Source organism: Hyperolius riggenbachi, chromosome 1 (assembly GCF_040937935.1).
Source record: "Hyperolius riggenbachi isolate aHypRig1 chromosome 1, aHypRig1.pri, whole genome shotgun sequence".
Lineage (NCBI taxonomy): Eukaryota > Metazoa > Chordata > Amphibia > Anura > Hyperoliidae > Hyperolius > Hyperolius riggenbachi.
The window spans coordinates 446213157-446228572 of record NC_090646.1 but is presented as its reverse complement, the minus strand read 5'-3'; the positions used below and the strand labels follow the sequence as shown (position 1 = coordinate 446228572).

General features: G+C 46.4%; 1 protein-coding gene across 1 annotated transcript in view; it reads right to left on the bottom strand.

Moving 5' to 3' along the window:
• Positions 1 to 15416, bottom strand: part of COQ5 (coenzyme Q5, methyltransferase) — a 63663-nt gene that overhangs the window by 41592 nt on the left and 6655 nt on the right. Inside the window, exon 2 of the mRNA XM_068238693.1 lies at positions 1836 to 1985. Within this exon, the coding sequence (XP_068094794.1) occupies positions 1836 to 1985 (150 nt within the window). The remainder of the gene's footprint in view (positions 1 to 1835; positions 1986 to 15416) is intronic.

The following is a 15416-nucleotide window of genomic DNA, read 5'->3' as shown; positions in this document are numbered from 1 at the left end:
AAAGTTATTTTAAAGAAAAGATGAATATTATCCCCATGGAAATATTTGCTCTGAGGGGCATTTTAGGAGCAAAAACATTAAATAAATCCTGGTTTATACTCCAGTATATACAGTACCATTGATAGAAATAATGATAAACCCACTCCTCCCACCAGACTGAAAAAACATGTGGTGAACTGGTGGAGGCCTTCTCACAATTGAGACAATTGAGGGTAGTAGATGAGTGTGTACATAAGCGGATCTGGGAGAAAAATGTCAAATTCCTCGGGGAAGCGTTTCTACTACCTTCAGATTAGCCACTATGTGTCCCAATATAGGTTACATTCTTAAGGTGGCCACTAACAGTCAAATTTCTAGTGAAAAATCGTTCGAGCGATCAGAAATTCTGATCAGATTGGTTGAAAATAATCTCAGTTGATGGGCACAATCGATTATGAACGATTATAAAAAAAATCGTCCGACTGGATTTTTGTCAAACCAAAATTTGCATTTTCTTGATTGGTTGTGATAGATAGGAAGCAAAGACTGGTTTGTTGATGGTGTAGTGAATAATTTTTCTTCCGATCAGAATTTCTGATCACTCAAATGATTTTTCGCTAGGAATTGGACCATTAGTGGCCACCTTTACATGGACAGTACAGGCTGTCAATAAGATGCTGATAATATTGAGTTGATGCAAATCATATGTTACTGCTATGAAAATTGATTTTTAAATATAATCCATCCAAAAGGCTGTTTCCAGGGAAGAGGTTTAGAAGAAAATGGATATCATATACAGTTGTTGTGCCCTAGTGGACTTGGTTTTGAAGTACAATTCAGGATCTTTTACAGTCCATCTTTATTTGTAGAGACATCTGGATAGCTCTTCCTGATCGGGAAATTAAAACCTGAAATAAAATCCTATAACACCTTAGCTTCCCACCAGTTCCTGGAAACAAATATGACTATTGCTAAAAGCTGGATAATAAGGGGATGCACAGATGAGCTAGAAGCTAGTTTTTCTAATGGAGGAAAAGCAAAGAGAAAAAACAAACAAACAAAAATAACACTTATCTAAACAGAACTTACAACTCTACACAGGTCAGTGTGGAGAAACTAAGAACTTTTTCCTACGTAACATTCTGCTGTAATTTTGTTTTTCTCTTAGCTTTCCACCCACCAATGGGCGCACACATACTCCCCCCTCCCCCTTTCTTTTCCAGATTGGATGGGGACATGGTTTATTTGATATTGTGTCATATTCCAGATGACAATGGGCTCCATTCACAATAAATGTGCGGTAAATATATATTTTTTAATGAGAAATTACTAACAGCTGTAATTACCTTTCTCTCCCCCCCCCCCCCCATTCACAAATTATTTCCCAAGTGCCTGTAAAAGTCTGGGGAAAAAATGCAGTAAGATAGTGGTAATAGTTTCAAAAAGTCGTTAAACGGTTGTTAGAAGTGTGTAAAATATAGTTTGCTGTGTAAAAATTCTTAAAGTAAACCAGAGCTGAACAAAGAAGAAAAATCGATACTTGCCCGCTGCTTCCTGCAGCAGCATAAACACGCGAGTCCCTCAGCGTCCTCCAGCGGTCTGCCATTCAGCCCCGGTAAATTGTCTCAAGTCGTGTGCAGGAAGCAATAAGTAAATAAATCGATTTTTCTTCTTTATTCAGCTCTCATACACTTTAAGTTCACAAAACACATCTCAGAAGGCACTAGACCACATGCAAAATAAATAAATAAATAAAAAATGGAAAAAAAAATAAATAAATAAAAAAATAAATAAATCGGTAATTGAGGATAAAAGCAATGCGCTTTTCAAGATGTTATTACAGTGCAAGACGTTACCTGTTCCTCCAGCCACGTCCAATAATTTAGTGCCAGGTGTGGGGTTCATATAACTTATCAGCCAGTCTTTCCAGAGTCGATGAATACCCAGCGTCATCGAGTCATTCATTAGGTCATATTTCTGAGCAACACTCTCAAATACATGGTACACTAAAACAAAGACACAAATTAGAAAATTATTCAGTACGTGGCTGCTGCTGGCACAAAAGTGGCTGCGGTTGTAATGCTGCCTCCCCCTCCCTTCACTTACCATGCCCATCTGCAGTTCTACCTTCCTCTCCACTCTTCCTTACCATCCACAATTTGGACTCTTGTACCCATTTTCCATAGTCCCATAGCAGTTGCTATAGTACTACCAGAAAAATGTCCAGTGGACATATATAAATGTTCACTGTACACACTATGAAAAACATGTTCGTGAATGCAGGCTCCAATGGCCACTTTTTGTAGTGTTATAGGAATTACTATTGGACTATAGGCATGCAGAAACCCATACCAAATCTGCTATTTTTACAGCACATGGTTGCGAATCCCTGCACTACGGCGATCATTGAGCTACCTTTTTGCTTGTATCACATTTGGCGTATTTAGAGCCTATTCACAAAATAGTTCTTCCCTGCATTGATACCCTCCTACTCGCTGCAGAAAAACGTCACAAATGCCTTCAGCTAATGATCATTCTTTTCTCATTTTCAAAAAATGATCACTCTGAATATAAAACAGAATTTAAATTTGCCAAAGCTCAAAAGAAAACAAAGTAAAGGCCTGTACACTTCTAGATTAAAGTTGGCTCAGGCAGCTGATAACGACCACCTCTGTCGATGATCCAGCGTGTACAGCAGCCTCTGACCAGCTAGCAGCCCGACAGGCAGGGCTGTGGAGCCAGAGTTGGGGCAATTTTGGGCACCCGGAGTCGGAGTTGGAATCGTGGTTTCGTAAACTGAGGAGTCGGAGTCGGATGATTTTTGTACAAAATCCACAGCCCTGTTAAGTATTAGACTAAGGAGTCGGAGTCGAGGAGTCGGAGCCATTTTGGGTACCTGGAGTCGTGGTTTCATAAACCGAGGAGTCGGAAGATTTTTGTACCGACTCCACAGCCCTGCCGACAGGTGGATCAAATTGGCAGAACAACGACCGATAGCTGTGTACCCCAGCTCACCCCACCCGCAGTGTGACGTTCCATATGTGCCGCTCTGTCAGCACCCCCCCCCCCCCTCCCGCATTACAGACCATGTTCTTAGCCTGTAGGTTGACTACATGTCTGTACTGCATTGGCCCAGCACTGTTCCCCAAGGGATTAAGTCCCCATCCCCGTTGGGCAAAAACACTCTAGCACCTTAAAGAGAACCTGAACTGAAAATTCTAAGTCAAAATAAACATAAAACACGTCATACTTACCTCCTGTGTAGTCTACTCATCAATCTCTTTCTCCTCTCCTGCGTCCCATTTGTCCACTGTGATCAATGGAATTCTCTGTTCTCCATTTTGAAAATGGCCATTACCCCATAACAGCTTCCTGACAGCACACTGTTAAACTGTAATATTTCCCACTTGAGCCATAGGGAAACATGGACATTACCTTGCACATTCAGTTGTAACTGACAGCAGCTGATATATAACTGGCAGAATCAGAATCATTTATTTAGCCAAATACAGCAGAGCCATACTCAGAATTATTTGTGGTACACATGGCATAGTATGGGAAGACAAGACGAACAACACAACACAAACAATTGGAATTACAGTAATGGTATAGGTCTGACCCTCATAAGTAACAGACCCCAGTCATCAGTTAGTGTTCTTCCTGCCGTGCATGAACAGTCCAATAATAATAATAATAATAATAATAATAATAATAATAATAATAATAATAATAATAGATGATGATGGTGATGGTGGCCCCCATACTGCCCTGGGCAGTGAGAACCAGGGCTGAAAGCGGCGAGAACTTCCTGGAAGGCCCTGCTAGGGCCTGCCAGAAGGTGGGCCTGACAGGGGGAGGTTGGAGTTCAGCAGCCGAACCGCTTGGGGAAGAAGGTGTTCTTCCGTCTGGTGGTTTTGCGTGGTATAGTCCTGTAGCGGCGGCCCACAAGGGAGAAGCTTGAAGTAGCGACTGCCTGGGTGGGAGGGGTAACAGTGGCCCTCTTCAACATCCTAATGGAGTGGAGGAGATCAAGGGGTGAAAGAGGAGACCTGATGATTCTCTCTGCGTCAGTTATGACTCTCTGCAGTTTGTGTTTATCACTGGCCGTTGCGCCCATGTACCAGACAATGATTGAGGAGCAGAGGATGGATTCTATAGTGGCAGTATAGAAGCTGGTCAGCAGCTTTCTGGGCATGCCGAATCTCTTCAGTTGGTACAAGAAGAACAACCTCTGCTGAGATTTCTTCTGAATTTTGGTGGTGTTCAGCCCCCACTTCAGGTTGTTGGTGGGAGTCGTGCCGAGGAACCGCACAGATGTCACCCTAGAGACCTCGGTACCCTCAATGAGGACAGGTGGGAGGGGGGGAGGATTCCTCCTGAAGTCTAAAACTAGTTCGACGGTCTTTGCGGCGTTGAGTACTAAGTTATTGTCTCTGCACCAGTTGCAGATTCTCTCTACTTCGCTGCGGTACTCATGCTCTCCGGTGCTGCCAATTAGGCTGATGATGGTGGTGTCGTCTGCAAATTTGATGATTTTCACAGAGTCCGGGGATGATATGCAATTGTTGGTATAGAGGGAGAACAACAGTGGTGACAATACACAGCCTTGTGGAGCCCCTGTATTGGTGGTTCTGACGCTGGAGTAGCAGTTGCCGAGCTTCACCTGTTGCGTTCCGTTTGTCAGGAAGTCTTTGATCCATGCTCGAAGGGTGGGATCTACTCCGAGCCACATCAGATTTGTGAGCAGGATGTCTGGGCAGATCGTATTGAACGCTGAGCTGAAATCTAGGAACAGGATCCTGGCGTAGGAGGCAGGGTTGTCTAGGTGCTCAGTGATGTATGCCAGGCTGGCATTGATGGCGTCCTCCACGGATCTGTTTGCCCTATAAGCAAATTGGAGCTGGTCGAGGTGGGCAAGGACCAGCCGTTCAAGGAGCTTCATAACGTTGGAGGTTAGGGCCACTGGTCGGAAGTTGTTGTGCTCAGTGCTGCCAGGTTTTTTGGGGACTGCTTAAAACACGAGGGGACAGTACCGTCCGATAATGACCACTCGAATAAGGAGGTGAGCACAGGGGCTAACTGATCGGCACAGGTTCTCAGGCAGATCGACGACACTCCATCTGGGCCAGAAGACTTCCTGGGATTCAGCTTATGGAGGTGCCGGAGTACCTCTGATTCATGGACAGCGACAGGAGCCAGGGTGCCGAGTTCACCCGAGGGGGGGGGGGGGGGGGCTTCACCTTATCCGTCACTGTATGGTCCACATGCTGATTTGGTTGCCGCTCGAACCTGCAGTAGAACTCATTCAGCTCCTCCGCCAGCCGAAGGCTCGGGGTCGTAGGTTGAGTTACGGGTTTGACGTTCGTGGCTGCTCTCATGCCCTTCCATACCGTATTGTTTGATTGGAGGTATAGCCCCAGTTTGTCGGAGTAGGCCCTCTTTGCTGATCGCAGTTCTCTTTTCAGGGCATACCTGGCCTCTCTGTATTTCTCAGGTGAGAGCCAGACTTGTGCGCTACCTACTTGCGTTTCCGAAGTCGACGGAGCTGGTCGTTGAACCAAGGCTTATTGTTGGGGAAGACCCTGAAGGTCTTGGATGGAATACACGCTTCTTCGCAGAAGCTGATGTTGGAGGTGACATTCTCAGCCCATTCATCGAGGGAGGGTGCCTCCATGGTTGACCAGTCGGTGGTGTCAAAGCAAGCCTGGAGTTCCAGTTTTGCCTCTGCTGTCCATTTTTTTATGGTTTTGATGGTGGGCTTAGAGGTCTCCAGGAGCCTCCTGTAAGTGGGGATCAGGTGGATCGTGTTATGGTCGGAGTTTCCCAGAGGGGCACCTTGGGTGGCCTTGTATGCGCTCTTATGGACCGTGTAGCAGTGGTCCAGGGTGTTGCCGTTTCTGGTGGGGCAGGTTATGTGCTGCTTGTAGCGGGGCATCTCCTGTCGTAGGTTTGCCTTGTTAAAGTCACCCAGGATGATGAACAGAGCCTCAGGGAGGGATGTTTCCCACCGTGAGATACAGTCACTGAGGGCTTGCAGCGCAGTCTTGGAGCATGCGTCGGGAGGGATGTAGACCCCAACTGGTATATTTCAGTTCTGACAAAATATTGTCAGAACTGGAAGGGATCAATGTAACAAGAAAATGGTGAGCTTCTGAGAGGAACTGATGCTGAGGTAAGCATGTAATATTTATTTGCAGCTACATCATGTGTTTAGTTTAAATAATTTTACTCGCTTCAGGTTCCTTTTAAGGGCCCATTGACACTTAGAAACGCAAAACACCGTCGATTTTTGTCGGCATTTTGTGGGAGTGATATTTCTGCAATTTCACGTGGAAAAAAATCACTGGACAGTGCCGCGATTTCTCCGCGATCGCGTTTCTATAGCACTGAAACGTGATCACTGGGAAATCGCCTGAAAATGGTGCAGGCTACGCGTTTGCCTTTCGCGTTTTTGGGCGATTTGCAGTGATTACCGCAAATTGCCCAAGTAAGAACAGACCCATAGGGTTTTATTACACTAGCGCTTTCAAAAGCTCTAGTGTTTGAGCATTTTGACGAAATCGCCAGCAAAACACTCAATTGTGAAGGGGCCCTTAGGGTTCATACACACATTCAATTTTGCCAACTTTACCACCTTCATGTACTATGAGGGCCAACAGATTTTTGAATACTATGAACAGTAAACACAGAGAAGGTTTGGATCAGCACCCATCAAATAGAGAGAAGCGTGTGCCCAAGCTTATGGCGTTCCACACCACTGGAGCCGTTAATTCAGTAGATCCACATGGAGCAGGCACCAGCAATGAAAGTAATCGTCTCTTTATTGATCACATCAGTTAAAATCAGCAGTGATATAACAACGACAGACCGCTGTTTCGAGCCATCGTGCTCTTTATCAAGTTGTCAAAACTGCAATACAAACATTCACCTTCCACCCCTCCTTATATATAAAAGCAGCACCAATCAGTGGTCAGTGTTTGAATCAACCAATCACAGTGCATAAACAGCATGGAGGACCTGATGGGGAACTGTGTGATACTCCAAAAAGCACACCCCTTTAGGTCAAACCACTCCCACTGTATATGAATATAAGAGATTAAAAGTGCTTAAAAATCTCATCTACTGGAGACAAACTGTTCTCCTGTCTCCCTGATTTCACAACTAAACACGGGGAAGAGCCTCCAGCCAGCCGCGTTGACTAAAGTATCAAAACGCCGTTCTCGCCAGTTTCAGCCAATCCGCTGTGGCAAATGTCGGCCAATGAAAGGCCCCATAGCCCGGGACGGCGACCAATCCGCATCCACATGCGTCTCGGCCAATGGACTACGCGTACGTCACGACGCGTCACAAGCGGCAACCAATGGGCAACACGTACAACACGACGCATGAGAAGCGATGACCAATCCGCATACACATGCGGACCGGCAAATGACTGATGCGTACATCATGGCACATCAGGAAGGCGGCCAATCCACAGCCACTAGCAGAACAAAGTAAACAATGCGTGCAAAATGACGCAACAGAGCGTTGGCCAATGGGCAAATAAGCACAAAAGGCCATTCACGCGTCCTGAAGCCTGCATAATTGGCAAATAGAAGGACCCGCCTCCTCAAGAGAAAACGCTTCACATTTGTTGCCCTAGCAACCATATATGATGACTAAAGGCTCTCCCCATATCCAGCATCCTGTAAGCCAAAAATAGGGAAAAAATGGAATGTCATGTAATAACCACATCTCTCACTGTGTCATTACAAAAAAATCGATTCAAACACCACACACCTCTACCACATAAAAAATAAAATTAATGACTGCAATCAAAAAAGAGACAAACATACCACATGAATACTAACAATTTCAGATGCAAAAAGACAGATCATAATCCAGGTTTAAACCTCCATTACCTAGAACACCCAGTTTTTTAATCCATAACGCTTCACGTCTGGATAACTCTTTATCCCGATCCCGCCCCCCTCCCCACCCAATTGGAACCCCATCAATTATTTGGACTCTCAACTGTGAGACATTATGACCTGCCTCAAAAAAATGCCTAGCTACAGCCTGAGTGTTATCACTATTTCTAATGGCTGACTTATGAGATGAGAGTCTCACCTTAAGAGCCTTTGTGGTTTTGCCCACATAGGCTTGACCACAAGGGCACTTAAAGAGGAACTGTAACGACAAAACGTCCCCTGGGGGGTACTCACCTCGGGTGGGGGAAGCCTCCGGATCCTAATGAGGCTTCCCACGCCGTCCTCCATCCGTCAGGGGTCTCGCTGCAGCCCTCCGTGCAGCGGTGACGTAATATTTACCTTCCTGGCTCCTGCGCAGGCGCTCTGACGGCTGTCGGCTCCGAAGTAGGCGGAAATACCCGATCGGTGTCGGGTCTGCTCTACTGCGCAGGCGCAAGTTTCCGGCGCCTGCGCAGTAGAGCGGACCCGACGGAGATCGGGTATTTCCGGCTATTTCCATGCCGAAAGCAGCCACAGCGCCCCCGCTGGAGCCAGCAAAGGTAAATATTTAAGCTCTATCGCCGGCTGTTCGGAGGGCTGCAGCGAGACCCCCGTGGGACAGAGGACGGCGTGGGAAGCCTCATTAGGATCCGGAGGCTTCCCCCACCGGAGGTGAGTACCCCCCAGGGGAGGTTTTTGTTGTTACAGAGTCTCTTTAAGTAGATAGACCACAAACGTAGAGTTGCAATCATAGTGTTCTCTAATAGTAAATGCTGTACCCTTAGAAGGGTGTCTAAAGACATCTCCCTTAATTATAGAGTTACAAAGATGGCAACTAAGACACGGGTATGTGCCCTTCTTCCCCTCTCTAGGTTTATGTGATCTAGCTTTTGTGTGTACCAATTTGTCCCTAATCGTGGGGGCCCTCTTGAAGGATGTCAAAGGGGGGTAACGGAATTCTGGGACCCTGGGGAAGGCTTCCCTTAGCAAATGCCAGTGTTTCCTGATCACATTAGTGATCTTAGTGCTACAAGTATTGAAAGTGGAGACAAAGGGCATCCGGACTGAGTTGTCTCTGGATTTTCTATTCCTGTGGGAAGTGCTGAATGTATGATCGGGATAACCCCTGTTTCGGAACTTGTTTCTCATTTTGTCTAACTGTACTTCCCTGTTAACCCCCTCTGGTACAATTTTAGCTACTCTCTTCAGTTGACTTCCTGGAATGGAATTTTTTATCTGTGCAGGATGGAAGCTGGAATAATGCAGGATTGAATTCTTGCATCCGTTGGCGCAATATCTCGATAGGGTGCTGCAGCCGATTGTGACTGGTTTGAAGTCATATCTCCGAGATACTTCCTGTTTCCTTGACAAATTGAGGGGAGTTGGAGACATCGATGGGGACACACTTTTGGTCACATTGGATGTCGAGAGCCTCTACACCTCCATCCCACACGATGGGGGTGTAGAGGCTGTTGATTGGTACCTTATGACTCACCTCGATTTTTCAAACAAACAAAGGACCTTTCTCCTTGAGCTACTGAGAATTGTACTGTATTTTAATTAATTACTTTAGATTTGAGGACAATTTTTACATCCAACAGAGGGGAACTGCAATGGGGTCGAACGTGGCCCCGTCCTACGCAAATTTATTTATGGGTTTGTTTGAGGAATTAATTGTTTATACCGATGTACTGTTCCGCCAGCATGCTAAGTGCTGGTGGAGGTACATCGATGACTTTTTTTTTTTGTGTGGGCGGGGCCGCGTTCGACCCTTGATGCTTTTTTGAATTCCCTTTCTGAGCGATGTCCTACAATACGCCTCACAGCACATGTTGATCCGCAGAGTGTTTCTTTTCTAGATACAGTGGTTTACAGAGAGGGACCTAGGTTAAGTACAGACCTGTATGTCAAGATGACTGACAGGAATTCAATCCTGCATTATTCCGGCTTCCATCCTGCACAGATAAAAAATTCCATTCCAGGAAGTCAACTGAAGAGAGTAGCTAAAATTGTACCAGAGGGGGTTTACAGGGAAGTACAGTTAGACAAAATGAGAAACAAGTTCCGAAACAGGGGTTATCCCGATCATACATTCAGCACTTCCCACAGGAATAGAAAATCCAGAGACAACTCAGTCCGGATGCCCTTTGTCTCCACTTTCAATACTTGTAGCACTAAGATCACTAATGTGATCAGGAAACACTGGCATTTGCTAAGGGAGGCCTTCCCCAGGGTCCCAGAATTCCGTTACCCCCTTTGACATCCTTCAAGAGGGCCCCCACGATTAGGGACAAATCGGTACACACAAAAGCTAGATCACATAAACCTAGAGAGGGGAAGAAGGGCACATACCCGTGTCTTAGTTGACATCTTTGTAACTCTATAATTAAGGGAGATGTCTTTAGACACCCTTCTAAGGGTACAGCATTTACTATTAGAGAACACTATGATTGCAACTCTACGTTTGTGGTCTATCTACTTAAGTGCCCTTGTGGGCAAAACCACAAAGGCTCTTAAGGTGAGACTCTCATCTCATAAGTCAGCCATTAGAAATGGTGATAACACTCAGGCTGTAGCTAGGCATTTTTTTGAGGCAGGTCATAATGTCTCACAGTTGAGAGTCCAAATAATTGATGGGGTTCCAATTGGGTGGGGAGGGGGGCGGGATCGGGATAAAGAGTTATCCAGACGTGAAGCGTGTAAGAAACAGTTATATAATGCTGCCAAGTTTATTTACCCTGTTTAAATTGTGTTGAAATGCAAGGTAAATGTGTTTCTGTATTACTTTGATTATGGCCCTTTAAGAGATCAGCTAAAGGTTGAAGGGACACACCCCCGGGAGTGTAGTAGAGCCTGGCTCTAGATGCAGAGGAGGGGGAAAGTTCTAGAGACTTCTGGGCAGAAGCAGGACAGGTTTGTTGTTTTCTCTTGTGCTGCTAGAAGTGTGTAGAGAGAAAGATTGTATGAAAAGACTGCATTCAGAGGAGCTACACTGAAATAGACTGTGTGAAGTTGCTGATCAGAGAGAGGCCTTAGTATAAAGACTGTGCATTCAGAGGAGCTACACTGAAATGGACTGTGTGAAGTTGCTGATCAGAGAGAGGCCTTAGTATAAAGACTGTGCATTCAGAGGAGCTACACTGAAATGGACTGTGTGAAGTTGCTGATTAGAGAGAGGCCTTAGTATAAAGACTGTGCATTCAGAGGAGCTACACTGAAATGGACTGTGTGAAGTTGCTGATCAGAGAGAGGCCTTAGTATAAAGACTGTGCATGCAGAAGAGCTACACTGAAAAGGACTGTGCACTGGCTGATTAGAGAGAGAACTGTGTGGATTGCCACTAATAGGAAGAGACTCACAGTGCTGTCGAGGTACTGGACAGTGACTATAGAATCCCAGATTAGATCATACCTCAGTACACACATTTTGTAGGACGACCAGAATACCAAAGAACATCTGCTATTGAACTTCATCATTATTCAACTGGTTCTCTGCCTGCTGAGTAGGACTTCATGGTTCCAGATCTTGTGTTCACCGGAACAAGAAACTGCACCGGGCCCCACCGCGCGCTTCTACGAACTGTAAGCGGTCCACTTGGACCACTGGGGAACAAAGGGAGGGTGCGCACCCAATTGTGAGGTTAGGGTCAGTCAGGGTCAGTTTGTAGCACTGTTGTTCATCAAGTGTCCGCACTGAGAATACAGACTTAGGAGAAATTGACAATAACTTGTTATAGGATCTTCCTTGAACTATTGTGTTATATTGAAGATTTTGCTTATCTTAATCACTGTTACACCCTATTAATCTGTCCTTCCATAGTAAAGGCAATTTTCTTGAATTTAATCACTGTGTGCGCATTCTTTTCTGGTTTGCGGAGCCCGAGCCACCTGCCTTACCCTCGGTTTACAAATTGGCGTAGTGCGGCAGGATCAATCCACAAACCAGAATGGATGGCAACGCACCCATTAGAAGGGAAGGTGCTGAAGGAAAAATGCCAGCAGGGGCTGTAATGAGTCAGTTAGTTAAATTTGATGGCAATAACATGTCCGTGAGTGTGTGGGCGGAGCAGATACGAATGGTACAGCGCATGTATCAGACTACACCAGAGGTGCTAGTAGAGTTAGCCATATTGATGTTACAAGGGGATGCCAAGACTACAGTGATATTACGGCCATTAGAACAAAGAAAGACATTTGAGCAAGTGGTTGAGATTCTAGAAACCATTTATGGAGAAACTGCATTGCTGGGGTCCCTGCAGTCCCGATTCTTCCAGAGGGTACAAGGAGAGAATGAAAGTCTTCCCCAATATGCAAATGCCCTACAAGGATTGCTCCAAGATATTCAAGGAAAGGAAAAAGGAGGCTCTCCGGCCTTCTGTAGCCCTGACAGGACTCTTCGTGACCAGTTTGTCCTAGGGATCCGTGATGGAAGTTTGTCTGTTGCCATGCAGGACTATATACGACGAGAGACCGATGCTAAATTTCATGATGTACAAGTGGAGGCCATCTCACGTGCCAATAGTATGGTCCTAAAACCTCACACTATCGTAGGAGTCACTCTGTCGCAGGGAGCTAGCCCCAGTACAGAAGCGGTAGAAAAAGGGACGGTTAAAGAGATACTCACAGTAATGCAGAAATTGCAAGAGCAAATGGAACACCTACAAACCAGTTGTAATGAGAATTCTATGAGAATTTCAGACCTCCAGCAAGCTAGAGAAGAAGGGGTAGGTCGTTCCCACCAAGAATGTCAGAACCCTCCACAGCCCCGTTGGAGGGAGGAGGATCGGACTTACCGAAGGGGTCCGAGTAATCCAGTACAACCCTCAGGAGAGACTGACAGGGCTTACCGAAGGGGCCCTAACCAATGGCCTGAGCGGCGGGAGATACGTTGCTGGGAGTGTGGACGTATGGGCCATGTTGCTGCTAGATGTCCAGGGCAGCGACGAGTATATGAGAGACCGCCGTTAAACTGAAGTCCCCTGCTGCTGTAGGGCATGTAGTAGGGGAAACGGAGAAAGAGACTGTGAGAGTAAAATGCCCTGATGAAGACCTAATCGCTGCAAGTCCCATAATACAGATGGAATTGGAAGGTATTCCGGTTACCGGGATGATTGATACGGGCTCCCAAGTAACGACCCTGAGTAAAGACTGTTATGAAAGGTATTTTCAGCGGCATGTGAAATATGATCCTCATACATTTGTTCGAGTGGTTGCAGCTAATCAGCTACCAGTACCCGTGGTGGGAGTGGCCTGGATGAATGTCAGGTTATGTGGCCAAGATTTAGGCAAGAAAGGTATTGTTGTGGTACAGGAATCACATGAAGCAAAGGTCCCAGTCATCTTGGGGATGAATGTGTTAAAAGAATTGGATCAGATTCTCTTTGAAAAGAGAGGTCATGGTTATTGGAAGGAAACCACCAGCCATCGGCCTACTCAGACAGCATTCCAGCGGCTGGTCCGGACATGTGGATTGCAGAAAAGTCCAGATGCACAGCGCCCTCTGGCTCAAATTTCGGTTCCTCGACATACAAAGGTTACATTGCCACCCAGTCGAGAGACTATAATGTCCATGCCTGTAGGCACTTGTCGGAAATTGGAAGGTATAGCTGTGTTGATAGAACCACTGCAGACAGTCGAGGGAGGTGTGGATCCACTAGTAGCCCGTTCATTGGCAGTAGTCCGCCATGGGAGAGTACCACTGCGATGTGTGAACACCCAGAACCAGAGTGTAGATCTAGCCCCAGGCAGGCTGCTGGCCAACCTTTATGTGACTCCGGAACAAGTAAGGGAAGTCACTCAGATGCAGCTGGAGCCAGCCGAAAGAGATGAATGGACGGTAACTGTGTCCATGGGAGGAGATGGGAGCCCCACCCCTGAATGGAATGGCAGTGCAATTCGGGAGCAGATGAAGATGGAGACTTCTTCCTGCTCTCTGGAACAGATTCAAAAAGTGGATGAACTGTTATGGGAAAATCGCGCAGTCTTTGCGCATCATGCTGAAGACTTTGGATGTACAACAGGAATCTATCATGAGATACCCACCAGAGACACCCCTCCGATCAGAGAACGCTACCGACAAATCCCTCCACAGATGTATCAGGAGGTGAAAGAACTGTTAACACAGATGCTGCAGGGTGGGATCATTCAAGAAAGCCAAAGTCCCTGGGCAGCTCCAGTGGTACTGGTAAAGAAAAAGGATGGGTCCATTCGATTTTGCGTGGACTACCGGAAGCTAAATGCCTGCACTGTACGAGATTCCTACCCCTTACCCCGGATTGAGGAGTCCCTTTCTGCGCTAGGAAGAGCACGCTACTTCTCCTCACTGGACCTTGCTAGTGGGTATTGGCAGGTGCCGATGGCTGAGAAAGATAAGGAGAAGACTGCATTCATCTTACCTATGGGGCTATACGAATTTAACCGGATGCCCTTTGGGCTGACAAATGCACCTGGAACGTTTCAACGATTGATGGAGAGATGTCTTGGTGACTTTAACTTTGAGTTCACTCTCATCTATCTCGACGACATTATAGTGTACTCTGCAACTTTTGAAGATCATCTCTATCAGTTGGGACAAGTATTTCAGCGATTGAGGAAACATGGACTTAAACTGAAACCCAGTAAGTGTCGGCTGTTTCAGTCTGAAATTGATTATCTGGGGCATCGTGTATCAGGAGAAGGGGTGAGACCATCGAGGGACAAGATATCGGCTGTTCAAGACTGGCCGACACCAACTACCCTGCGAGAAGTGAGGGCATTCCTTGGAGTAGCTGGTTACTATCGACGGTTTATTAAGGATTTCGCTAGGATAGCAGCACCACTTAATGCTCTCCTGCGAGGCACATCCGGTGGTCCGAAGAACCGGTCTGTGAAATGGGGACATGAGCAAGAACAAGCCTTCCGGGCATTGAAGGATGCTCTAACAACAGCACCAATCTTGGCGTATGCTGACTATCACTTGCCCTTTCAGCTATATACAGATGCAAGCCTATATGGTCTTGGAGCGGTGCTTTCTCAGTTTCAGAATGGCCAGGAGCGTGTTATAGCGTATGCCAGCCGGTCTTTGCGAGACTCCGAAAGAAACCCTGAAAATTACAGTTCATTTAAGTTGGAGCTGCTAGCGCTGGTATGGGCCATGACGGAAAAGTTCTCTGAATATTTAACCGGGGCTGAAGTCCTAGTACTGACTGACAACAACCCACTAGCTCACGTGGAAAATGCTCGGCTCGGGGCTTTGGAGCAGAGGTGGATAGCCCGAATGTCTAAGTTCAATTACCGTATTAAGTACCGGTCCAAGACCGAAAACCAGAACGCTGATGGACTTTCCAGGGTAACTACCCAGCCCCCCACCGGAGATGTGGATCATGAGTTAGAGCATATGGAGATGCCGGATTTCAGCAAATTCTCACAGGCCTTGGTCGCTGCTATTCAGTGTGTGGTGGAGGGGACTGAGTTGGCTCCTTTCTTTGGTCCCTCACGACAGGAATGGGCA